This window comes from Penicillium mononematosum (assembly GCF_028829835.1).
Source record: "Penicillium mononematosum strain IBT 11891 chromosome Unknown utg000003l:1.0-8172316.0:1.0-8177699.0, whole genome shotgun sequence".
In the NCBI taxonomy this organism is placed as follows: domain Eukaryota; kingdom Fungi; phylum Ascomycota; class Eurotiomycetes; order Eurotiales; family Aspergillaceae; genus Penicillium; species Penicillium mononematosum.
In genome coordinates this window covers 1,207,230-1,231,908 of record NW_026643273.1, presented here as the reverse complement: position 1 = coordinate 1,231,908, position 24,679 = coordinate 1,207,230, and the positions used below count along the sequence as shown (strand labels likewise).

The 24,679-nt window shown below is 48.6% G+C and overlaps 9 protein-coding genes across 9 annotated transcripts; 6 read left to right on the top strand and 3 right to left on the bottom strand.

Annotated features, from left to right (window-relative positions):
• Nucleotides 1-320: 320 nt before the first annotated feature.
• sidE (nonribosomal peptide synthase SidE) lies at nucleotides 321-6,709 on the bottom strand (the record flags this gene model as incomplete). Its single annotated transcript, XM_057292161.1, has 2 exons — nucleotides 321-6,058; nucleotides 6,130-6,709. 2 exons carry the CDS (start codon nucleotides 6,707-6,709, stop codon nucleotides 321-323), a joined length of 6,318 nt encoding a protein of 2,105 aa, XP_057146972.1.
• Nucleotides 6,710-7,564: 855 nt separating this feature from the next.
• N7519_005384 (MDR family NADPH-dependent oxidoreductase) lies at nucleotides 7,565-8,629 on the top strand (the record flags this gene model as incomplete). The annotated part of the gene is made up of 1 exon (XM_057292160.1): nucleotides 7,565-8,629. One exon carries the CDS (start codon nucleotides 7,565-7,567, stop codon nucleotides 8,627-8,629), a length of 1,065 nt encoding a protein of 354 aa, XP_057146971.1.
• An 898-nt stretch (nucleotides 8,630-9,527) lies between these two features.
• On the top strand, nucleotides 9,528-10,967 carry N7519_005383 (uncharacterized protein; the record flags this gene model as incomplete). Its single annotated transcript, XM_057292159.1, has 3 exons — nucleotides 9,528-9,715; nucleotides 9,784-10,157; nucleotides 10,207-10,967. The coding sequence occupies 3 exons, from the start codon at nucleotides 9,528-9,530 to the stop codon at nucleotides 10,965-10,967; spliced, it is 1,323 nt and encodes a 440-aa protein (XP_057146970.1).
• A 3,917-nt stretch (nucleotides 10,968-14,884) lies between these two features.
• On the top strand, nucleotides 14,885-15,379 carry N7519_005382 (uncharacterized protein; the record flags this gene model as incomplete). The annotated part of the gene is made up of 1 exon (XM_057292158.1): nucleotides 14,885-15,379. One exon carries the CDS (start codon nucleotides 14,885-14,887, stop codon nucleotides 15,377-15,379), a length of 495 nt encoding a protein of 164 aa, XP_057146969.1.
• A 770-nt stretch (nucleotides 15,380-16,149) lies between these two features.
• Nucleotides 16,150-17,556, top strand: N7519_005381 (uncharacterized protein; the record flags this gene model as incomplete). Its single annotated transcript, XM_057292157.1, has 1 exon — nucleotides 16,150-17,556. The coding sequence occupies one exon, from the start codon at nucleotides 16,150-16,152 to the stop codon at nucleotides 17,554-17,556; it is 1,407 nt and encodes a 468-aa protein (XP_057146968.1).
• Nucleotides 17,557-18,183: 627 nt separating this feature from the next.
• Nucleotides 18,184-18,790, bottom strand: N7519_005380 (acyl-CoA thioesterase; the record flags this gene model as incomplete). The annotated part of the gene is made up of 2 exons (XM_057292156.1): nucleotides 18,184-18,652; nucleotides 18,711-18,790. 2 exons carry the CDS (start codon nucleotides 18,788-18,790, stop codon nucleotides 18,184-18,186), a joined length of 549 nt encoding a protein of 182 aa, XP_057146967.1.
• A 730-nt stretch (nucleotides 18,791-19,520) lies between these two features.
• N7519_005379 (translation initiation factor eIF-2B gamma subunit family protein) lies at nucleotides 19,521-20,681 on the top strand (the record flags this gene model as incomplete). The annotated part of the gene is made up of 1 exon (XM_057292155.1): nucleotides 19,521-20,681. The coding sequence occupies one exon, from the start codon at nucleotides 19,521-19,523 to the stop codon at nucleotides 20,679-20,681; it is 1,161 nt and encodes a 386-aa protein (XP_057146966.1).
• A 133-nt stretch (nucleotides 20,682-20,814) lies between these two features.
• On the bottom strand, nucleotides 20,815-21,602 carry N7519_005378 (uncharacterized protein; the record flags this gene model as incomplete). The annotated part of the gene is made up of 2 exons (XM_057292154.1): nucleotides 20,815-21,425; nucleotides 21,479-21,602. The coding sequence occupies 2 exons, from the start codon at nucleotides 21,600-21,602 to the stop codon at nucleotides 20,815-20,817; spliced, it is 735 nt and encodes a 244-aa protein (XP_057146965.1).
• Nucleotides 21,603-23,840: 2,238 nt separating this feature from the next.
• On the top strand, nucleotides 23,841-24,212 carry N7519_005377 (uncharacterized protein; the record flags this gene model as incomplete). The annotated part of the gene is given in 2 exon segments (XM_057292153.1): nucleotides 23,841-23,888; nucleotides 23,907-24,212. 2 exon segments carry the CDS (start codon nucleotides 23,841-23,843, stop codon nucleotides 24,210-24,212), a joined length of 354 nt encoding a protein of 117 aa, XP_057146964.1.
• Nucleotides 24,213-24,679: the final 467 nt, after the last annotated feature.

Genomic DNA, 24,679 nt, shown 5'->3' with positions numbered 1-24,679 from the left:
CTGTGAGCTCGGGAAAAAGTTTTGTATGGGTTTTCAGCGGTTCGGCGAAATGTCATTTTGCCGCGATTTACTCATAGGAGAGTCATAGCCTCTATGACTACTACCAATATAAAACCCAAAAATCACATATATAACGATTTTCAATCGAGTTGTTGCTTGTATCATTCTATGTACAATTTCCAAAGACAAGTAAATCAAACAAAGGAAAGATATGGCCAGCAGAGAGTCAAACTGGAGTAAAGAGAATCGAAGAAAAGGCGAAAAGCAGAAAATAGTCAAAAGAAACAAGAAACAACGACAACGACAAAAAAGAGAAATATTTATACCGTTTGAAGAACATCCCCAATCAAAGCATTCGCATCCCCGACAACACGCGAGAGCATCTGTTCAACAACCCCAACTTGCACCTCCACCTCCTCCTTCGTCCACACAGAGCTATCGTAAGCAAATTTCAATTTGTACCCATTCAAATCCGCAGTCTTAATAACCTCAAAGACAACCGCGTAAGGCTGCAGCATAGTCACCTCAGACTTAGCCATCACAACCCACTTCTGCGTCACCTCCTTCGCTGGCGACGCCGGCTCGAAAGGCTGGAACAAGAATAGTGCCTGGTTTTCCACCTCTGCACGCGGAACTCCGCACGCCTGACAGATATCCTCAATCCCGACGGTGTTGTTCTCAGTGTACTGCCAGAAATCGTCCTGCGTTCGCAGCAGATACTCCTGCACGGGAGTCTGCGCGTCGACCTCGGAACGCATGGGCAGGAAATTGGCGCAGGTGCCGTTTATTCCTTGCGGGTCTGGTAGGTCCACATTACGGCCTGTGTAGAGGTAGTCGAAGGCGATACTTGTCTGCCCGCTGCGACGGGCGAGCCACATCTGGAAGATGGATTGGAAGAGTGTTGAGACTGTCACGCCGCTGGACCGACTGAAGGTTTCGAAGTCGAGGTGGATTATGTGCACAACTGAGGCGTTGATACAGGGCTCTGTTGCGTTGGGGTAGTTGAAGGTGATGGGTCTTTTGTCAGGATGGGTCCAGAAGTCGAGGGTTGGGCGTGTTTGGTTGATTTGCCAGACGTGGAATGCAAATTCTTTGAAGGAGGTGAACTTTTCGACTTCTTCGCCCCGCTGGTAGGCTTGGAAATGGGCGTCGAAGACGCGGAGGAGCGTGCCGTCGTAGAGACCGTGGTCTAGTTTTGTGGCAATTTGATGCTCGCCATTGGGGTAGCGCAGAACTGCGTAGCGGATGAAAGGCTTTCCGAAGGTAAAGCGGTCTTTCCATATCATGTCAAGTACTTGTTTCTTTTCGTCTTCGTCTGTGATATCGTAGACTTCCAAGACGGGTGTGGGATCATTCAGAACGACACCATACCATTTACCTTGGAACTGGGTGAAAGTGGTGCGAAGAATTTCGTTAGTCTCTGCCAACTTCTTTGTGAGACCAATCCACTGAGAGATATTGGGGTCGATTCCAAGGGACCGGACGGTCATCAAACACCAGAACTGGTCGGCCCGAGCTCCCTGAGTAAGGAACTCGGCTTGTCCAGCGGAACAGGGGTACACATATTCGTACTTCTGTTGAATTTCGGAAGACATCAAAGCATCCAACTCAGTCGGCGGTGAAAAGACGACAGTCTCAGTTGAGATTTGATCCGTTTCTTGCTGAAGATACTCGGCCATTACCCCAAGCAGAGGGTATTTGACGACATCTCGTACGCTGATGTTCAGACCCTTGCGTCGAATGTAGCTGACAAGATTGATGGCGGAGATGGAGTCACCACCAAGACTGAGGAAGTTAGCTTCCAGCCCGAACTTGTTGTCGGGTAAATGCAGGATCTCAATCCAAGCCTCTTGTAGAATCCTCTGGGACGCGGAGACAATAGGGGTGATATCCTCAGAGCCAGAGGTGCCAAGCTTGTTGAGAGAGTATTTGGCAAGCTCACCCTGACTGAGAGACTGCACACGTGCCTTGAGTTGCTTGCGATCCGCTTTACCGGAAGGCATTCGAGGAACGAAGGGAAGAGGAAGGAGGAACTTCGGGACCATATAGTGAGCCAAGCCGTGGAGCTTGTTTTTGAGACGTTGTGTTTCTTCGGCAAAAATATCTGGTGAAAGGATGTCTAGCTCTTGGTCAACGGGGTTGAACACGACGTTGGCCACCAGATGAGCTGTGTTGTTCTGCTTCCAGACAGTGAGAACGCAATCCGTGACCTCGCCCGTTCGGAGAATTGCCTGCTCAATCTCGCCGAGCTCAATGCGATGCCCATTCACTTTGACCTGGTCATCTTTGCGTCCTAGACATTCAATATCACCTCCAGGAAGATACCTGGCCAAGTCGCCAGTGCGGTACAACCTCCGACCACCACCAAGATTGGCCTGGATAAATGCCCCAGCTGTTAATTCCGGCTTCTTGAAATAGCCTTCAGCTAGCTGAGGAACCCAGAAGCAGAGTTCTCCAACTGCTCCATATGGAAGTGGCTGCTCGCCATTGGCTTCCAAAATTACAGCGCCCACGGAAGCGAGAGGCCGTCCGATATTACCACCGGTGGTATCGACAGTGACCTCTTTCATGGTGACCAGAACCGAAGCTTCTGTAGGCCCGTAACCATTGCGCAGAGTTAATACTGGAGCCCAGGTCTCGATCACATCGCGCGTCAACTGCTCGCCTCCAACAGTCATTGATTCCAAGCCAGGGACGTCTTTGGGGTCCAGAAGGCGGGCAACGGTCGGAGTCAAGAAGACATGGTTGACATCCATTCCATTGATGGCTCCAGCCAAATCACCGAGCAGGCGATCCGACGGAGCAATGCAGAGAGTTCCACCGCTGTGCAATGTGACGAAGAAGTCATATAGCGAGACATCAAACACGTAGTTAGAGAACTGTAAAGCTCTGAAAGGCTCATCACGCTTGCTCTCGAAATCGACGATTGATCTCATCGCAGCAGCGCATGCTCCATGGGAGACCGTTACTCCTTTTGGCTGACCTGTACTGCCTGAAGTATAGAGAATGTAGGCGGGGTCACTAGGCGAGACTTCGATTTCGGGCTTCTCCTTTGAATATGCACAGAGCTTAGCTCGGTCAATCAAAAGGACGGAGATGTCCTTGAAGGAAAAGAACGTAGCATGTTCTGTCTCTGAGAGAACAACACTGGCGCCGACATCACGCACTATGAACTCATTACGCTCGACAGGATTTTCGGGGCTCAAAGGCACATAGGCGGCACCGAGCTTGAAGAGTGCCAGAATTGCGATGATCATGAATGGTGATTTCTCCAGAAGAAGAGGAACAAGATCTCCTGTCATGACGCCGCGTTCCGAGAGGAAGTTGGCCATGCGGTTGGCTCTTTCGTTCAATTCAGCGTATGTCAGGAGCTGCTCATTCTGGAAGTTGATAGCCACCCTGGAGGAGTGTTTCTGAGCCGCCAATTCAAACTCATCATGAAGAGTGGTGGGCTGCGGCTGCTCGTCGTTCCATTGAAGCAGGAAGTCCAACTCTTCCGATTCGAGGAGACTGAAGGATTTGATTGGCAGTCGTGGGTTGCTGAATATTGTCTCAACAACATGACAGAATTGTTGCAAGATAAATGAGAGGCGACGCTGCTCCATGGGAGCTGTGAGGCTAATCTCGATCCCTCGGGAACTCTCCTCGATGTTCAATGTGGTGTACTCCGTTTTCCACACAGGCCTAGCCCCATGCATCTGGAAGACTTCCCTAGTGAGGTCACTTGTGTCTTGCCCCAGGGGCAGTATGTTCACCATGGTATCAAAGAGAGTGGTGTTCTGATGCCCGGCGGCTACCAAAGCGCCCCGCACTCCCTGTTGCGAGTTCTTGATGAGATCCCAGAGATTGGCATTGACGGATTGCACAAGTTGGTCCAATGAATGTTCAGGGTTGACAAGCACTGCCTGTGGTACCATGGCGAGAGTTGGTCCGTCCAGAGTCTCAATTCCTTTCAATGGGAGCTCCCGACCCGAGATAGCCGTAGCCATAGTGACCAGGTTTGACGCCGTATGAGACGAGAGAACTAGAGCCCAGGCAGCGTATAAGATAGCACTGGATGGAACTTGAAGGGCCGTGGATGCCGACTTCAAATTCAGAGGAAGAGTCCGTGTGGCGGTGAAGAACTCTTCAATAGGGGAATGGTTGAGGATCGTAGGTGTCGATTCCTGGAGGCGCTGTTTCCAGAACTCAGTCGAGCTTCTCTCCCCCTGTTGCTGCAAAAGCCCGATGAAGGACTTCCATGAAGGTCGAGCCTCAGGACTTTTGCCATAGTAGACACGTGCAACATCCTCGAATACGAATGAATGCGACCAGAAGTCGAACAATGCGTGATGAACGGACACGATGAGCACGGAGTTGTTAAGCACTGCTACTCTCATGAAAGGCTCACCGAGGTCGACACCTTTTTCTTTGTCGGCCTTAAGGAAATCTTCCAGGCTACCAGAAACATCCGTCCAAGGAAGGATGAAGTCATTCCGGATGACTTGAAGTAAGCCTGTGGTAGCCGGAACAAAGGTAGACCGGAGTGTTTCGCTACGCCAAAACACAAGTTGAAAAGCAAGCTGCAGTCTGACCAGGTCAAGATGTCGGATATCAAAGACTCTCTGATACAGATAGTCCTTATAACCTTGTATTGTGCTGACAAGAATACCTTCTTGCAAGGCAGTGAGAGGCAAAGCATCAGCTACACCACGATCATCCTGGAGCTCAGCCTTGATGTCCACATCTGTTACAAGAGCAAACGGCTGAGGGGCATGGGGCTGGCTCTCTCCTTTGGGATCCAGTCGGGAGGAATCAGCAACACTCTCCAAACTCTGCGACCTGAGCATGTCCGCAAGGTCGACGTGGACCCCCTTTGTACGGAGCTCACGAATTGCTTGTATGGCGTCAATTGAACTTCCACCCAAGGCGACGAAAGAATCCGTGGGAAGAATAGATGAGCGACTGAGATGCAAGCATCCGGCCCAGACTTCAGCAATCTCAAGAGCAATTGGGCTCAAATGAATCTCCTGTCCGCTGGGGCTCAGATCACGACCCAGAAGGTTGTCAATGTCTGTTGATTCGGCTGTCGTCCGGATGGTTTTGAAGTCGACCTTGCCATTTCGATTGACTGGCAATTCATCGCAGCGGAGCCAGTAGCTTGGGACCATGTATGGCGGGAATGATTGCTGCGCATGTTCTCGCAGGCTTTTCACAAGATCGACCCAACTGAGTTGGTTGTTGGGTACGACTGCAGCAACGAGGGAAGTCTTATCTTTAATGGCTGCACCAACACATACAACTTCAGCAACACCTTTCACGGTTGAGAGAGTCTCCGCCACTTCTTGAGGCTCGATTCGTTGGCCATGGATTTTGATTTGGTGGTCAATTCTTCCGAGGATCTCAAAAGTCCCATCAGCACGACGAACAGCCTGGTCACCTGTTCTAAAAAGAATATTTGGACCGAAAGGGTTCTTGACAAAACTGGCACTAGTCTCTTTCGGGCGTTGGTGATAGCCACTGGCAACCTGAGGCCCAAAGAGGCACAATTCACCAGGCTCATCAACTCCCAGTTGTGTTGCTGTATTGGGCTCCAGGATGAGAGCAGTGGTGGTATCGACTGGCCGTCCCGGGTTGCGAGGATTATCACCAGGCTTCAATCGCCGAGAGAAGTTCAACTGGGCACATTCACTGAGACCATACGAGACACGCAGGTGAACTTCATCCGCCCATAGATCAACGAGAGCTTGGCTCAAGGGCTCGCCAACAGTTGTGATCTGCTCGAGGCTGTCCGGAATCTCACTGGGAGAAAGCAGAGACAGCGCCGATGGAGTAATGCCAAGAGCATCAACTTGGAGGTTGACAAGCACCTCAGGCAATGCTGTTGCTAGACGCTCACGGCGCGCCAGGCAGAGACAGGCGCCCTTAGACAGTGTGGCGAGGATAGTTCTTTGGGCTGCGGAGAACACGGGATTGTAAAAGAGCAACCACCGCCTGCGGCCGTTGAGCTCGAATTGGCTGATCCCATGGCTTGCTGAGCGATGGCTCAGTAAGACTCCTTTTGGTGTTCCGGTAGAGCCTGAAAAGAGTGTTAGCTTTTCTTTCATCACTTTTATAAATCCTAATCGATATTTTTAGGCCATCACTCACCAGAAGTGTAAATCAGATATGCAAGATCCGATGGACTTGGGCTAGGAACGTGTGGCGGGATAATGAAGTATCCTTCAACTGCCTCATTCATGGACAGAAGATCCTCCACCGAGATAGCTTTTTCAAACAAATAGTTGTATTTGTGGTTTGACAGAACTGAATCCGCACCAGTATCGGCCACGATAGCTCGGTTCCGCTCTGGAGAACCCTCGGGATCAAGAACGACGTATGCTGCACCAGAAGCCATAATGGCCAGAAGGCCTGCCACAAATTCTATAGTGGGATCGAGGCATACTGGAACAATGGACCCTGATGCAAATCTAGCATTGAGGGCAATTTGTTCAACAATCTGCCATAGCTCGTGATATGTATAGGGTTCCTCATGTTCACAGTGAACGGCGAAGGCTGCCGGGTTTGTTTCGACCTGATATCGAATGAGGTCCGTAACCAGGCAAGGTGCTGATGGCAGGCTTGAGGTAGCCTGGGCCTGCGTCACGTCCGTGACTTTTTGTTTGAGGGTTGTGGCAGGACTGTGCAAAGTATGGCTGGGTATAAGGTGCTTGGAAGCAATTGGAGCCATGATGATATCCTTCAGCAATGGATGCCAATTCTCCAACCTGAGTATGGGGAAAATAAAGACACTTTTGATGCTGAGTATCTACGGCCTGAACAGATACTTATAGACCAAGCTGGCACTATTCTTCTGTGTTTGTGACAATATACACGGGCATCACGTCGTAAGAAGCCTCCAAATCATGACTACCCACTCCTGAAAGCGCAATATACGAGCACCTTCCAAAAGGAGACTTGACCTGCGAGAATTATCTCGTATACGAAGGCAAAGAGAGGACCCATGGGCTAGACAACGCCATGCATGCTACATGATTTCAGTCCCAATACCCGGTGTTGCCTGTGCCTAGTGCTCCAGGGTGGTATTGCAAGCTGGCAAGGCTTTGTGAACTAGCCTCAATAGGTGGGATTGTTGAGTTTCAGGTCTCAATCTGGTTCTGATCTGGCATCCTGCAGATGCGACTCATTTCCAAATTCGGATACTGTTTCATGAGAACACGACATTCGTGCATTAGCCAACGGACCTCGCACATGGGCGTCTGGGCTGGAATTGGCACTGAAGGACGTCTCGTACCGCTCTGACCTCGGTTATTATTCCCTCGAAGGCTTATACAGCCAAGCTTCCAGGCTTTCTCGGTTCTTTCTCGGTGGTTCCTGGATCCACTTCGCGCATGTCAGATCTTGCGTAACGTGGAGCGGATCTTGTGCAACGGCAATGGACCTGCGGCCTTGCAATGAGGGATTTTTTGGTCGTATTGACCAGGCTATAAAAAGTCCGTTCTGGACGAATGCAAAGGACGACATCACCGATCATCTAGACCTTCTGCCTCATCATTCCAACCCGAATCCAAGATTTTACGTCACAATGGCTGAATCCCTCGTCTTCACTTATGGCGCCTCCAAACCAATCGATGGAATGCACCTCGTCACGCAAGCCGTGCCCACTTGTGGACCGGAGCAAGTCGTCGTTGAGTTCCTCGCCGCCCCAGTCAACCCATTGGACTTTCTAGTTATTCATGGAAAGTACCCTATCAAACCCCAGAGCACGATCATGGCCCAGGACGGCGAGCAGCGGGCAGTTCCAGGCTCCGATGGCGCAGCTCGTATTGTCCAAATCGGCTCCGCCGTGAGCAACCTGGCCGTTGATGACCTCGTTATTCTTCGGACCCACTGCAAAGGCACATGGCGAACGCATGCGGTGTTTGGTGAAGACGATCTCATCCGTATTCCGTCCACCGTCAAGCCGCACCTTGCCTCGATCCTGCGTATGGGCATCGCCCCAGCCTATTTCCTGTTGAGGGAATACCACAGTCTCGAGCCCGGAGACTGGATCATCCAGAACGCGGCCACCGGAACGATCAGTCACTTCGTCAGCCAACTAGCCCCGCTGTACGGCATCCGTGTCATTAGCGTGATCCGCAACCGATCCACAGCCGACGAGCTGGAGCGCACTAAACGCTCGCTGCGCTCGCACGGTGCGTCCTTGGTCCTCACAGAAGACGAGCTCCGTTCGACCGATGCCTTGGCAGGAAAAAGGATCGTGTTGGCGATCGACTCTGTCTCGGACGATTCACTGGCCCGAAACATGGCAGCATCCCTGACTGCAGGCGGCACGCTTGTAACCGCTGGATTTCTTGGCACGGCTGAATCGCAGGAAGGAAACCTCCGTCAGTTCCTGTGGCAGCGTAATGTTACGCTCAAATCCTTCAGGCTGAGTGATTGCTTGGGGCGACGGGCCCCGCCGCAGCAGGTGGCACTTTTCGAGTGGTTTGCAGAATTATTGGCTCGTGGGACCCTGAAGGCACCCGCGCTAGAGTATGTGACCTGGAAACGTGGCGCGGAAAGCCTGGAGAAATCGCTTTGTGATTCGATCCAGCGGGCCCATGACGGGGCGATCGGAGGACGGAAGACCGTCCTCGTGTTTGAATAATCGAAGTAAGCTACCTTGGAAGTGATCTGAAGGATTTGCACAGCACCCATTACGGACACGAAGGATGCGGACCCTGGCGGTGGGCCCGCCTTTGAAGGCTTGTACATGAAAAAGCTTTTAGTGCCAAGGCCAAGTGTACGATCACGATTGAATAGATGGATGTTACACATTTGGTCACATGACTATAGCAGTAGAATGTACAGGTCTCTTTTCCTCTGATTTCTACACACTTTTCCGATATATCGTATTGCTTCATATTTGATCTGATCTACTAGTTTTAAACAGGTAGGTCGTTTTTGGTATTTTTAGATACGAGATTCAATCTGATGCAATCGAGGTCCATGCTTCCCGCCCACATGCCCACATGGGCAACTTGTGCAATTATAGAAGAGAAGATTGGCCCCCTTGGGCAGGGGCATGTATGCAGGTTAGTCTTACGGATTTTCGCAAGGTCCGTGAGCGAAAGTCCATATGCAATAAACTGGGGCCACCTCGTATTCATCTATTGTCCAGGCTCTTGCTTACCCTTACAAGAAATGATGCAATACGAAATAAGTCCCTTGATCCGCTGCAGAAATCTCTTGGATTGCTTGAATGTCGTATTTTATGAAAGATCATTCGTTCTACGGGCAGATCTAAAGCTTAGTCTCTTTTAAGCTCCACATATTTGTGGGTCGAACACGGCCTATAGAGCAGGTGAATGAGTGAAGCCATACCTATGTTGTAGGTACCCCTGCATTATTACAAATGCTCTCCATACGAGTAAAGGCCGAAAGGCCGAGCTCGACTATGTCCAGTCTCATATATTTGAGGCTAGTCACTAGAAAGAAAATTTAGTATCAGGTTGACTATCGTATTCCTCCTTGGTGACGAACCTTTGGAATCACTTATTTCCACTATGTCTTCTGAGGCGGATAAGCAGCTACCTCCGCAAAACCCTCCTGCGTCGCTACCTGTCGAGTCCGATGAATCAGAATCAGAAAAGCAGACAGCCGATCAACCAGCGATACCTCCCCCTCCGCCAAATGGAGGACTTACAGCATGGCTCCAGGTAGCTGGCGCTTTCTTCCTGTTTTTCAATTCTTGGTGAGCACCAGCTTTACATCTGAACATTCTAATATTATCACTCAATGAGCTAACACCATCAATATTAGGGGCATTGTCAACACATTCGGCGTTTATCAGAGCTACTATGAAGAGACTCTTCTCCCCAGGTACTCCGCATCCTCAATTTCTTGGATTGGTACGATACAAGGATTTCTACTCTTCATCGTTGGAGTTGTTGTCGGCCCCGTGTTTGACAAGGGCTATCTAAAGACCCTCATCGCCATTGGCTCCTTCCTAGTTGTATTTGGTCTGATGATGACATCCTTGGCAACCAAGTATTACCAGATCTTCTTGGCCCATGGTGTCGCTGTGGGAACTGGTTGCGCATTCTTGTTCCTTCCTAGTGTCGCTATTGTAGCCACCTATTTTACATCGCGGAGAGCAGTTGCCACAGGTATAACCGCCTCTGGGGGTAGCATCGGTAAGTATCGAACATCCAAAGAAAATCATTGGCTAACACTGGAATTAAGGCTCCGTGATCTTCCCTGTCGTGTTCCACAAACTGATTGGCCCTCTTGGTTTCGGCTGGACGACTCGTGTCATCGCGTTTATTGCCCTCGGCGGACTACTATTTTCCCTAGCTGTGATGAAAATGCGCCTGCCACCTCCAAAGCAGACACGAAAGCTGATCGACACGAGCGCATTCAAAGAATCGCCCTTTATTGTGCTCAGTCTGGCACTATTCTTCGCCTTCATTGGTCTATACTTCCCCTTCTTTTACCTTCCCACCTTCTTCACAACCTACCTCCATTCAAACGAAAACATTGCTTTCTACAGCGTTGCAATCCTCAACGCTGCCTCCGTGTTTGGCCGTATCACGCCCGGTCTACTCGCCGATCGTATCGGCTCCCTCAACACCATTGTCCCAATTAGCTTAGTAGCTACTGTCTTGGCTTTCGCGTGGATCGGTATCAGGAACGAGGCTGGAACGATCGTCTTCGCTATCGTCTACGGATATGCATCTGGCGCAATTGTCTCATTGCCCCCGACTATCGTCGCGAAGATAACACCGAATATGAGTATTGTGGGGACCCGAATGGGAATGTGCTTTACCTTTGCCGGCTTGGGGCTGCTAATCGGTAACCCCATTGCGGGCGCTTTGTTGGATCTGGAGCATGCTGTCTTTTGGAAAGCGCAACTTTTCACTGCTATAACGGTCGTGACTGGTGCAGCTCTTTTCATTGTGTTGAGATTCATTAAGTCGAGGCACGGCGAAGGGTGGAAAATTTAGGTTATATAGCAAGTACGAATCTATCACTGGAGGACAGCTGGGACCAAACAGCTTGACGGAGACCCCAACGGGGCGATAGGTCTCCGCCAAACTTTTTGGGGTCTGGCCTTTCAGGTTACAAAACAACTACGCCTATTTCGATAATGTTCAGGAGCATCCATCTTGCCCTTCAATCTCACATTTCCATCTAGCATTCCCCTTAGTACACCGATTGATGAAGCGCTATGCAGCAAATGGTGCCTTTATACCTTCAGCCCGAAAGTCGCTACCGTGGTTTAGAGGGATTTATTGACCCCTTACTTTCTTCCACGCACATTATTTCCAAGTTGCCGTGACATGAACGAGGGTCTCAACGACAAGATCTTCTACGCGGGACAAGACCGTCACGGGCGATTTTCCGACTCACCTATCCTGGATAGGTTCTTTCTAACTGTCTTACAATTAACACATGTAAATTCCGCTGGTGGGATGAATAGAGATCTACACAACCATATTTCCCAATCGAAGTAAGTTGATCCCTACACTATCTACTTTTAACTAATAACTATAATGGGTGAAAGACAGGTGATTGTCCTACGCTACATGCTATGAAATTAGTGGGAATTATACGCCAAAATATAGTCAAGAGCCTTTAGTATGGAAAACGTGCAAGGTCGCCGTCATCATTTTCTGTGCGAAATCAGATATACGACCGATCTCGAGGTGAAGAACAGAGTTCCCTTCCTTGGCCACTTTATGTAGGCTGGTTGCCCTGGCCGGTTTATGATAGTGTCGAGATTGACGATGGTTCTTCGAAAAAGAGAGGCACTGAAAGATCAAGATGGTGTAAAGAGGAAGTCGATGCAGAGCTTCCGGTCATAACCTGTCAGGAGAGGTTCACGGAGACGTCTAGGTGTTAAAAAAGGGAAAAAAGAGATACTTGGATAGTTGGAAAAGCTACCTAGATAAAATCTAGACTATAAGTTCTTGTCTTGTTGGAGATTACAAGCTACCATGCATTGGGGAGATGGAGAAGAAACTCTTGTCATTCCACCACCACTGACTGAAGGTACTTCATGGCAGTTGAAGACTCCAGCATCTCTCACGCAATGACCCGGAGACTGCGAAGATAGAATATAATGGGTCACAATGTGACTTCGACGATCACGCGCACACGCAGGGTTTTCAAACACTCATCTCGCACTTCATCCCACAATCCGCTTCTCAACGTTGCTATTGACTCATTTTCGACGTACAAATCATCAACGAGTGCCTCCTCTACACAGCATCGTCTCCATTTTTCAGCTTCTTCGTCTTCCAATTTACACGGCCACCTCACTGTGCTTTTCGATGTTGAAGCTGTCATAGACTTTTGACAGGGATAGGACTCAAGGTCTGAACCAGGCGACTTTGTGCCAGCCCGATCACAACCAGCGTTATAACCAAGGCAAACGTAAACCGTAACGCACTGCACTTGAGGAAACGAACTAAATCCCGGGCGATGCAAGCGAGACCGTGCGTCACCAAGTGGCTCATCGGGCTGTCAGGGTTTGCTCTCCGTTGCCTCGTTATACCTCGGAGTGACAGCCTCGCTACTTCCAGTCTGCCGGGACATTCGATCGCAACAATGAAGTCCGAACGGCAGGAGGTGCATATGCCCCCCCTAGCACCTTTGGTACACGGCAGTCAAATCCAGCGCGGTCAACCTCATACGCCAGTGGACCTGGCAGGGGAGAGATTTCCCCTACGCATAGCAGACTTGCAGATAAATATCCATACCCAAGATCGACAGGCGATTGTATCAGGCGACAGAAGCCGAGCCGAGTTTAAGCTGCACAGCTTCAGTTGGATATCTACCGGGAACGAGACAGCAAAGAGGATCGGGAACGGTCACAGAATCCGCGCAAGGACCGTCAGATTGGCCACTGTTTGTCTTTGTTGCATTTAGATTAGATTATCTGATTGATTTTTGTTGGTCACTTTCCTGCTTCCTCCATAAAGACGTAGATCACGTCCATCAGTCTTCACCCCCAAAAAGGCAGACCAGAGTAGATCTTCAACCTACGCCCCAACTAAACATATTTCCAGGTGAAGAGGTTTAAGGGAGGAAAGGGGAAATGGGAGTCCAAGCGAGCCAGCAACAGTGAGGTCAATGTACGGGAAAAAAGTCCAGTTTACATTCTTTTTTTTTCTTTTCGTATTTTCTGCCATTTGGCTATAAAACGGAGAATGGTAGGTGGTAGTGTTGGGGGAAGGAATACCTATAAAATGGAACGAAGAATTATCATAAGAGACCCACTATTCTTCCAACCTTAGAAGTATTGCATCGATGGATCAGCAGACTAATGATGTGAAACAATCCTTTGTCCCCTCCAATTATTACCAAATGGTTTCTATTCTCATAAACGCCGTGAGTCATGTTTGGCAAGGATTTGTTTAAGCGATCGCCCGTAGCTCCGAGGCTCTTGGCCAGGTGGCAAAGCAATGATTTCTGGTTTGTTGATACGTCAGTCAGGATTGTGATTATGCATGGACAAGGATACTTCAAGCCTGGATAGTGATGAACTTGTAACCGTGCGGCATGCAGTCATCGCACCATATATCAACTACGCTGATCATAGTGAGGCTAATAAATCACAAACAATCTAAGGCCGTGGAAACAATGCTCCACTACGGAATAAGAAACCAAACCGTCACCTGAAATAGACCAGGCTAAAATAAAACTTGGCCTTTCAAGCTAGGACAAAGCCGAGGAAAAAAAATAGTATAGGGCTGAACCCCGAGAACTACTATGCCACAAAGAATTCTGCAGCCTGGGAAACTTCCCGTCGGAGAATGTTTGCCAAGTAGTCGAGGCTTTACGGAGCTTTATATTATTGAGTCAGCGGGAGTCAAAAGGTCCCCGCGGAACCCGTGGACTGCGAATTGGGGCCGCTATGACGCTGAAAAAGAAAAGGATCAGCCCTAAACAGGATAACAAGGGAGAGAGAAAAAAAGGACGGGTCAAATGATGAGACTGCCAAGGCTCGGCAGGTCCCGCCACGTGAAAATCTCTCAAGTCAGCGGTTAGGTAATCCACAATTTCAGCCATTTCAGCCACTCGAAGGCGGGCAAATGCGGGAAAGTCCCGAGAACCTTGGAAGTCTAGAGCTACCCAATTGTGGCTTAACCTGCTGGGGCCAGGGCAAACGGGTTGTTAGACTTTTTTTTCCCCTTGTTCCACATCTGACCGCCAAATATAAAACACACATTCTTGTTTTCTTCTTTTCATATAAATACACCTTCCTCAAATCACCATGGCGACATTCCTCCAGTTAAATGCCCGATTTATAGCACACGCTCTTGTTGAGCTCTAACACCGGCCGGCCGTGCATGTGCATGCTACTGCATGTTGCCGATTTCTGCTAGTCCAAGCTCTTTTCAACCCTCCTTATTCGCCTCCCACCCACCTTCCTCATTCCCCGTTATCAAGGGACAAAGCTGTTCCTTCGGAGGTTCAAAACTGCAAGCTTATCACGACCCCTTTTCCCGACTTAAAACACGACAACCCCTACTCACCGCATCGATAACAAACACATCCTGCTGTCTGGCCAGTGCTCTTTGAATTGGACATTCCCAACCAGTCCTTGCTTCAGATCACAGCCCCGTGCCAATTGTACTTGCCATTTCACATCCTTTGTCTCCCGAAAAAGTCTTCAGGGGCCCTTCACCGAGCTTTCGTGAACGCGGAAGACCCGTCAAAAATTCCTATCTCAACTTGGATTTTGACTGACATTTTATTATTCTTTTTCGCTATGGCTGTCGACTTATAGCCCGCTCTAGCCCTTGAGATTCTTTTGTACTTCAGTGCAGTTTCTATAACTTGCACTTCTCCCCCGATCTTCGTGGACAAGTCATCCTTGCACATACCCTTTCTGATCTTGATACCATCCTCCATCATGGCGCCCAACCTCTTCCTCTGTGCGCGCGCCATCTTCTGCCCTACCTACTGGTTCCAGAAGGGCGATCGCGACAGCACTCTCAAAGAACAACACTGGGAATCCCCTGTCCCGGGAACATACAAGTTCCTCCCGGGTCGCGGATGGCATCTCATCCACCGGGATGGGTGTGAAAACGACGAAAAGGTTCCTGCTGCGCTAGTCTACTGTCGCATCCTCCACCGTTACATGTTCGAGTCCGAATTGGACGAACGCTGCCGCTGGTTCGATGCCCCGCTGCACAAGGGTGGCCGTCCGGAAAAGCTGCGCTTTTTCCTCCTCGACGATGGCATTCACTGGGTCGCTGGCTGGGACGCCCAGGACAACTTCATTCCTGGCCCTTACCCCAAGTGGTGGCTCGATGAAGATGGATACACCATGCGCCGCGGTGCCTCGCCTCCTACCAGCGCCAACGTGTCCCGCTGCAGCAGTATCATCGCTGGCAAATTTGACTGAGCAGCTTGTCTCAACGACAACTCCGGAGCTTGTCGGATGGCAATCTCCTAATGATCGGAAATTCCATCATGTATTCCAATTCTGTTAGCGCTTTTTCGACATTGCGAAGCGATTTAGCGTGTTTCTTTTTCTTTTTTCTTTTTTCTTATGATGACGCACAAAAGTTTTTGATTTCGGTTTCATGGCACGGCGATGGATATGTTCTTGGGTTTCTTTTTTTTTCTCGGGTTAGACTAGACTTTTAATGACTCAGGGGTTCTTGGATGATCTACATGGCGCACGTTTTGATCTTTTCTTCACTTCGGCATCTTACATTCCCACGATTAATACCATACCAATCGAGATAAGGCATTTTGCTGAGCTATATCTGGCTTGTTTCTCTCCGATTCCTATATGAATCACTTGATTCAATCTCCCAAGTCTAGAATCCCCGCGCAACAATAAATCTGAAAATTATACGACTGCCTTTGATGTTGGAATGTAAAGGGCTACCTATGTTGTACAGTCATTCTCGAAATCACCTTGACTAACATACACTGAGAAACTCTTTCCTGGTCCCACCGCCGAGACCTTAGCGTACATCATTTATTGAGCTAGGTCATGTGCGACCGAAAATTTGCAGGATGGATGTAGGCTTGGCGAAGGATCGGATGCCTGGTGCTGCCTGCCGGCCGATGTCTAAAATCTTGTCTTAACCGACCATAAACACCATGTTCACTATGCTTTAACTCAGAAACCCCCCCAACCCTTCCCCCCTTTCAGAAAGAAACATGCTCTCTACGTTACCAGCAGAGCTGCTGCTCTCAATAGCAAGCTATCTTGATAGCCACATGGATACTCTGCGGCTCGCCTCCTGTTGCCATGCCTTCTATCCACTTTTGTTACCCAAAGTCTTTACATCGCTCGACCTGATAGAGCACCGCAATGGCCACTTGAGTCATCTGGTGCACACACTCGCATCCAAGCCGGCATTAGCGCAAGAAGTGCGCACTCTCCGTGTCTCCCATGCCCGGTGGCCGACTTCCGGCGTGCGATATGAACAGGAGGTTACCCTGCCAGTTCTGAAATCAACCCTGGGGCCCGGCGACAATCTATCCACATGGGACTGGGAACTACAGGGTCGAGGGAATAATGACGCATGGACTGTCCTACTTCTGGCCCTCTTGCCTAATCTAGAGGATCTGATCCTGCAGGTTCATGACTTTTCAAACTACACTCTCGAGTGGATGGCCAGGATCGCTGAAAAAGAAAGCTCTTGTTTGTCTAAATTAAGACACTTCACAGTCGTGTGTTCTCATGTAGATGGTGGCCTCAGCTCATCGCACTTTCTCCCAATACTCCGACTTCCCTCGTTACGAAGCTTTTGTGGCCATATGATATGTGATAGTGGTAGCTCTGATGAGGAACATGCCGAAGATGAAGCGTTCGATGCGGCCAGCTACGTGCCTGCCAATGTTCGGTACTCCAATGTCACTCATATCCACCTCAAGTCCAGTTGTTCTCGAAGAGGCTTCGCGAATTTGATCGGCGCACCCAAGAGCCTCGAGTCTTTCATCTTTGAGCATTCCGATAACCCGAATTACCTGGATGATCAAGGGATGTACGTGTCGAGATACTACCCACCATTGCAAAGACATCGGGAAACCTTGCAAACGTTAACACTGACCGACGAGTGCACCAACAATTATACCGCTTACCAGATTCACGACTATGATCACGTCGGATCATTCGCGGGATTCAGTGCGCTGAAGGAACTTCGGCTGCAGATATCTCATATACTAGACTGGGACCGATGCTGGAGTGAGACATCAAGGAATAGATTCAGTGATGTTTTGCCTCTATCGCTGGAAAGCCTTATCCTTGATGGTCTAGATACAGAGCATACAACTGAACTAGCTGAGGCGTTTAAAGACCTGCTCTTTGGAGGGAAGTACCGCTGCCCAAACCTGACTTATTTAGAGGTCAGGGGAAACTGGATGCATTTCCAGCAGTCAACTGAGGAGTCTAATGCTGAACCCCGTCCTATACCTGCCATGTTAGAGGAGTTTGCGGACTTCAAGGTGGAACTTGAGTTGTTATGTTCGGCTGCGGGAGTTGGGTTTCGTCTACGTGATTTGCATGTTGAGGATATTATCAAGCGGAATGGTTTGTATGGTCTTTGGAGTGATGCCCTATGACTGGGTAGTTGGTCACTATCCGCCCACTAGCAGGAACAGGTACCATGCTTCGAAATCTCATGAACACTGACGGGAGTTCTCTGCGGCTAACGAAAGTTAATTATTAGAGGTCTATGTTTGGGTGCGCTTTAGTTGTTCCGGTCTGGGAGCACAGGGCAACAACATCATAATAATGGGCGCTGAAACACACAACCTAAATGGCCGTAGATGTGATGGATGAGATCGTCCAAACGGGTCCCACCTATATAAATGCTCGTAGACTAGCGATGCCAATTGAACAGGCATGTCTGTGACTTGGCGGATAATAGGGAGGCACTTTGTCGATCTACGATCTCGACAAGCCCACTAAAAGGTGGCCCAATTATGGATAATGGGATATTTGGTTCCTTGTCGTCTGAAATAGCAAGTTGCAAATAGGCTTGCATAATAAAATTTGCTTTGAAGGGCAAGTCTCTTATCGGCAACAATTTCATTCCGGTCTCCATATGAAATAGTTTCTGGTCGGGACCTGAGGACTCCCAAGAGTGATCGAGTGTGTATCGGTCAAGCCGATTTCGAGAATGACTGTATTCGATAAGAAAACTATGTACATATCCAGCCCAGCACTCAATATTAACATTCTATCCCTTATAATTTTGCCTCAGGCCTAACAAGCAACTTCTCCAAGCCCTTCCTAGTTCGCTCCTCCATCCCCGTCTTGCCGACTCGCATAGTCTCCCTCAACACAAAAACATGCGTGTAAGTCCCAACCATCTTAACATCCTCCTCGCCCTGACGGAAAATACCCACTTCCCAGGTAACGCTAGACTTGCTGAGCCTATTAACACGCAGCCCGACCTCTAACAGATCTGGGAAGCGCACCGAGGCGAAGAAATCAGCGTGCGTCGAGACAATCAGACCTATTTGGTCGGCGCCAGCTACTAGGTTCGATGGGGAGGGGAAATTGGATGGCTGTCCATGAGTCGGCGCCGGGCTTGGGTTGTTCACGCTGAAGGGATCCATCCCGCAGTGCTGGATTAGGTACGTGTTGGCGATTGTGTCGAACAAATGTGTGTATACGGCATTGTTGAGGTGCGCGTACATGTCGTTGTCGAACCTGTGGGTGTTAGTTTCGGTGTCTGGTTGGTGGGTGCTTCGGAGGTCCTGGTACTGACCATCGGGTCTGGTGTACTTGGTGGAAGCCATAGTCGCTGCGCTTGCGTTGCTTCTTGGCTTGGGACTCTGGAGTTGCCATTTTCTTTTTCTGGTAGAGAGGTTTCGTTCAAGTGTGGTCCTACGGTAGGTTTGTTTATTCTTCCAAGCTTGATATAACATGCTCTCCGCTCTCCGCGCGGACCTCGGCATATCGGTGCTTATGTAACTTTGATCGGGGCGGGCCAAGGGCTTCTTTGATCCACTTGTCTTTCATCTGATCCACCTCCAACAAAGAAGTAGATCCATATCGAGACTTTTATCGTATCTTCTTAGTAGTGCCCCATCTGTATAAAGACCAGAGCTTATGGAGTCTTATTTTAGAACAAATTCATCATTCAATCCATTCTCTTCCTAGCAGTCCTGTTATCATACATGTGTGAGGAATCGCGTTATAGTTCATCAAGAAGACGATGGGGGCTACTTTGCCTACAGCTGGGCTTCAAGCTCTGATCCTATGTGGTCCTGGAACTTCATTTGGAACTCTTCTTGATCAAGAGAAAACTCCAAAATGCCTTGCCTTAATCGCCAACAGACCGATGATATATTACCCACTAAAGTTCTGTATGATATCAAATATCAGTAGTGAGTTAGAGACCATTCGGACCAGAAGTGCATTTGCTTGTTATGAGAGGTTACTAATGGTTTCAGATGTCACACTGATCGCACCTCCCTCTGCCCTTTCCCGCATCAAATCTGCTTTACAGCAGAACCCTTATTTGAAATCACTTCCCGTGCCGGAAGTCGTCGCCCCTCAAGACCTTCAAGCAACAATGGCAACAGCGCAGTTGCTTCGCCTCCCCGAGGTGCAGTCTTGCATCGTATCCGATTTCTTTCTCCTACCTTGCGACCTCGTGTGTGAAATCGAAGGCACATACCTGCTAAAGACGTGGATGGCGTCTCAGGGCCAGGCCATAATGGCCGAGGAAAACAGGCACCGCCGAGGCGGTCTTTGTATGTATTATCGTGTGGAATATGCTATAAAGGACGAGGGTTTGAATCTGATAGCTGTTGAGCCTGCAAGATCAAGTCAGAGGCTATCGAAACTTCTCATGTCTACCGGGATGGACACCGTGAAAAGAAACATGGAGCGTGACAAAGGTTTTCTTCTTCGTCACTCCTTTACGAAGCGGCAAGCCACGCGGGCCAAGATGTTGACTGGCTACCGCGATGCACACCTCTACATTTTCCCCTACTGGGTGAAGGATCTCGCACGGCGCCAGGAAAGACTAGAGTCGATCAGTGAGGATCTCATTGGGCTCTGGGCCAAGTCTTCATGGCAGCGGGGACTGCATAAAAAGCTAGGAATGGATACTTGTCTGAGCCAGCAGAAAGAAAGCCCAGAGAACGACTACCAGGGATTGAGCATTATCACCCACCAGCCACCACGGAACGATGTCTCAGAAGTACCACCTCTCCTAGCATATTTGCATACAGGATCCACGCCACTTGTTCGTCGTGTCGACAATCCCGCTCTTCTCCTATCAACTTCCCTTCGTCTAGCCAAACTAGGATCCACGGAAGATGTCGGCCATACAGCCCCATTCGCCCACGACAGAAAGATTACCTCCCCTGAGTGTGTGGCTTCGAACTGTTTTGTTTCGAAGGATGACTGTCTGCTTGGATCCAATGTGATTGTTGAGCGACGTTCTGTTATAAAGGAATCTTGCATTGGCCCGAACACCAAGATCTGCAGCGGTGCACGAATCACGCGATGCGTCATTCTTGATGGCGTTGTCATCGGAGAACGTTGTGTATTAACTGGATGTGTAGTTGGAAGCCGTAGTCATATTGGCAATGATTCTGTGCTTAAAGATTGTGAAGTTCAGGAGGGTAATGTTGTTCCTGAGAAAACGGAGGCTAAGAACGAGAAGTTCATGCCACTTTTTGAAGATCTCGAGGAGGGTACTGATATATTTGCGAATAGTTGCTAGGATTTCTATTTTTGATTCTAATTATTATCCGGTTTTCATGTTATAGATTGCTACAGGCAGGGATTGAAATATAACTCGAACATTCTAAATATCTAATATCGAACATAAGCTTTGGTGTGATTTGATTTCTTATTTACAATTTATCTGTATCCTGTGCGTAGGGAACCCAATACATAAACTTGAGGTAGTTCAAGTATGCAATTCCCGGATATGTAGCAGGAATATATCGGGCACCTCTCCGGATCCAGCACATTGCACACCTAGCTGCCCAGCCTGCTGGGAGTGTAACTGTCCCTATAGGTAACCAAAAAGATGAAGGGACAATGTGACGGTAAAGTATGTCAGGATCGTCGAAGAAAGAGCGAGCATATGGGAGGAAGCGTCGTTTTGACTGAGAGTAACGTTGTAGTTGTTCATTTCCAAAGGATGGAAGTAATTCAAGCTCACTACCAACGTACCACACTTCTGGCAGCGTCGGACTGGTCTCGCTGAAAGATCTATTCTGTTTGAATAGTCGCACCAGCTGGACTGCAGAATTGCAATCTGCATCTTGGTCCTCGGTATTGTGCGCTAGGATGAGGACGTCACACGCGGAAAGCTCGGCAGTAGCCTTTTCAAGGTGCTGATGGTCCCAGTCAACGCCGAACTTCAAATCCCGAACGCTCTGCACTCCTTCTTGTTCAAGCTCCGCCACAATAGCTTGGCCAAAGGCTCCGCTTCCACCCGTGATCACGAAGCGTTTCCCTCGAAAGGAGTAGGCAGTGCCCATACCCAGTCGAATAATTTGATAAATGAACCAATATAACGATCTGGGTAAACATGATGGAGGGCGTGGAACTCCGGTCCAGCAAATATCCAGTTAGGATCTTTCGGGGCGGTTTTGTACACTAGGTGGTTCGAGTCGCGGCCACTAGCGAGCATGACAAACGCTGTTCTGAAGGTTTGTATGCTAATTATAGACCAAAGATGATTTTGGGCTATCCACACAAGGCCGGTGGGAGTCACTAAAGTAGCGAAGACATATCCTAGTGCGGTCCCAAGTATTTGAAGCCCTAACTCAAGCGGAAGCGCTTGAACCAGGTTCTGCCAGAGATATTTATCGTCAAACTTCATATGCCGGGTAAAATAGAGATGGTGGAAACGGTGAATGCGTGCGAGACTTCGGAGAAGAGGATGAGACGATTTGTTGGTTCGATGCAGCATATAATGGACCACGTCAAAGAATAAAGAGCCGGTGCAAAAGAGATAGAACAAAGATAATAGAGAAGAAAGAGCCCAATCACTCAAGGGCCATTGGAGGAACCCAACTACAAATGCAGGGCTTTTGTCAATGGATGCCATGTCGACGGAATAGATCATCTCCATGTCGAATCTGGGAAAAGCAGAGGAAATTGAGGCGCATCAAGCAATCTGAACAGTGACCCTCTTGCGCCTTCAAAAGATGCGAAAGATGATTTATTGTGTTCTGAGAGTATCGTGAGCCTGACCTTTAATATAAGTGATCCCCTCTATAGTAGATTCATGATATACCACCATAATAAGGCAGCAATATAATAAAACTTCAGCAGACGGCGCATAATCTAGCAATCTAACAAGACGCTGGGGGCTTAATTAGCTAGGTAACACCATTCTCCAACCCACCAGCTAGATGAAGTTATCCACCTTCGAAGGTCATGGATTGACCGATATCTGTTTCAGAAATCAGGCGGCAGTTTGTCATAGTTAGTGATTTTATATATTTTTGTCTTTATTTTCTTATTTAACCTGGTTATATAGCGTATATCTTGGTAAATACTAGCTTGCAATTATTGCGAGCATTGCACGTAAACAAAGGTGATACTAGGGCAGAAGGAACTGAACATTTGAATGTCTACGGAGTAAATGTTGTCTGTTGTGGGAAAGACGAAATACAGCGCTTATTACCACTAAAGCACAACAGAAGCCAAGGTTCCTGTTTATGGCCTAGGGGAGCTATACTTAGTATTCTTCTATGCTCTGGTCCGACATTTGTTGCGCCACAGCCCCACTGTAATGGACGTGTGAGAATACGAGTACGGAAAACGTTTATTTACGAGTACGGCAAACGTTTGGTTTTCTCGTTCAAGCATAAAGAGCAAAGAGAAAAAGGCTACAATGTTTTATATCTGCGACAGTTCCCAATTGGGTAGGTGCCCGGTGCAGAATCCGATCACACTAGTAGCATTTCAACGACTCACCCAAGTTCCAATAGCGGCGCGGAGGAAACAGCTGTAAGTGGATCCCAACATTAGGGCTCTATAATGAATGGGTTGTTTTGGTGTCGGTTTGTGTCTCGAGTAGGTTAGTCATGGTCAGAATGTCTCATGGTTAGTCGCTAGGTCGTCCTCAATCGCCTTCCGATGTGATTTTTTTAGGAAGCGCTCTTGATGTTTCAAACACTATGTGGCCGTGTTTGACAGCTTAAGAATTGGGTTTTCCTTCTTGGGTTTCCAACCACGCGTAGCTTGAAGTCATGTTTCAAACACTTTGAAAAGTGCCTGGTTAGATAGTCTGGGGTCCCCGGGTTTATATATTGATACAAGTAGTCTTGACATTGAGGCAGCGGCGGTGCTCTAAGTGGGATGGATGAAAGAGCTAGGTACATCCTCTAGTTATTATTGTCTTTCTTCTTAAACGTTCTCTTATGTGTACAAGGTGGTAAAAAGCGGACCATACACAACTTATCTACGGATAAGGGACATCCATGGCGTAAGAATGCTCATGCTCTTTCCTTTTCCTTTTTCTTTCTTTCCTTTCTTTTCTTTTCGGAAAAAAACTATTTCTCTTAAGTTTACTACTTTGATTGTTTTCTGCATCTCTCTAACCTCTTCATTCCTACTAGGCATTGGCAGCTCTTGCCTGATCAAAGTCCTCGATGGCTTATGACACGATCTCACTTTATCTATAAGGGAACTCAACCGCCACTTTTATTATGGCGGAATCACACGGGTTCTGATCCTGAATTATTAGACCTTGCCGCTTATCTGAAGGGCGTGTCCAAGTGAGAATTATGGAAACTTGTCCTAACAACGTGCCTCTCCTCGCTCTGCCGTTATCCCGCTTAGATTATTAGTCCCATTCATCCCCGTATCTACACTCGCTCCTTAAACAATAGGTAGTGAGACTCTATAGACTGCCTTTATGTCTACTATTGCAATAACTACGACTCCGCTAACTATTCGCGCTATCGTAGCTCGCGAGTAATAGAAATCGCCCAAGCAATGGGAGGAAATCAAACGTGAGGGGTGTGTCCCTAACCTAGAGAGTGAGTCCAACTTGGAATTACAGAAACTCCTGATAAATACACCGGAAGCTAACCGTGTCCTCCACCAGACACACTCTGTTAAGCTGAATGCCCTCTTGCTGTCTCCTAGTCGACTGAAGGTACCTACGAGACATCAGACCGTAACGGTAATCCAGAAATTTACGGAGGTAAATAAAAGCTCATTAGAGGTGATTGTGTACCTGATAGACGCGGGATCGTTAGGTAACGACCAGGTTGAGGTAGTGTAGTCTCTAAGTGGAACTACCGAGGGTCTAGAGTCTGCTAAAGGAAGCGGTCTTTCTCGCGAATAGAACTTTCAATTGAAGTTTTCGACCTGAAACGGGTCCTAGAATTGGCCAAGGGTGAACTAGAACACGCTAAGTAACTAGCCGAAGACTACCAGGCTATAGGCCAAGCCAGTGAAGAACGTCTAGAGTCCGCCACCGAGACATATGATCAATACCGTGAAGAGACCGATCGTCTTATAGAGGAGAAGAACACGAAGATTCAGGACCTCGAAACTCGTATTAAGAAGATCGCTTGCCGACGCCCCGGTCGCGCCTAACAACGGTATAGAACAATCCCCCCGGCGCCCGTAACCGCGGCCCTATACCTCTATATAAGGGACCGACATTCATTCGGTCCCGCTAAAAAGACGAAATCTAGTAGGTGATATTTTCGAGCTAGGTATAAAGTATAGAATTCTAGTGAAGGA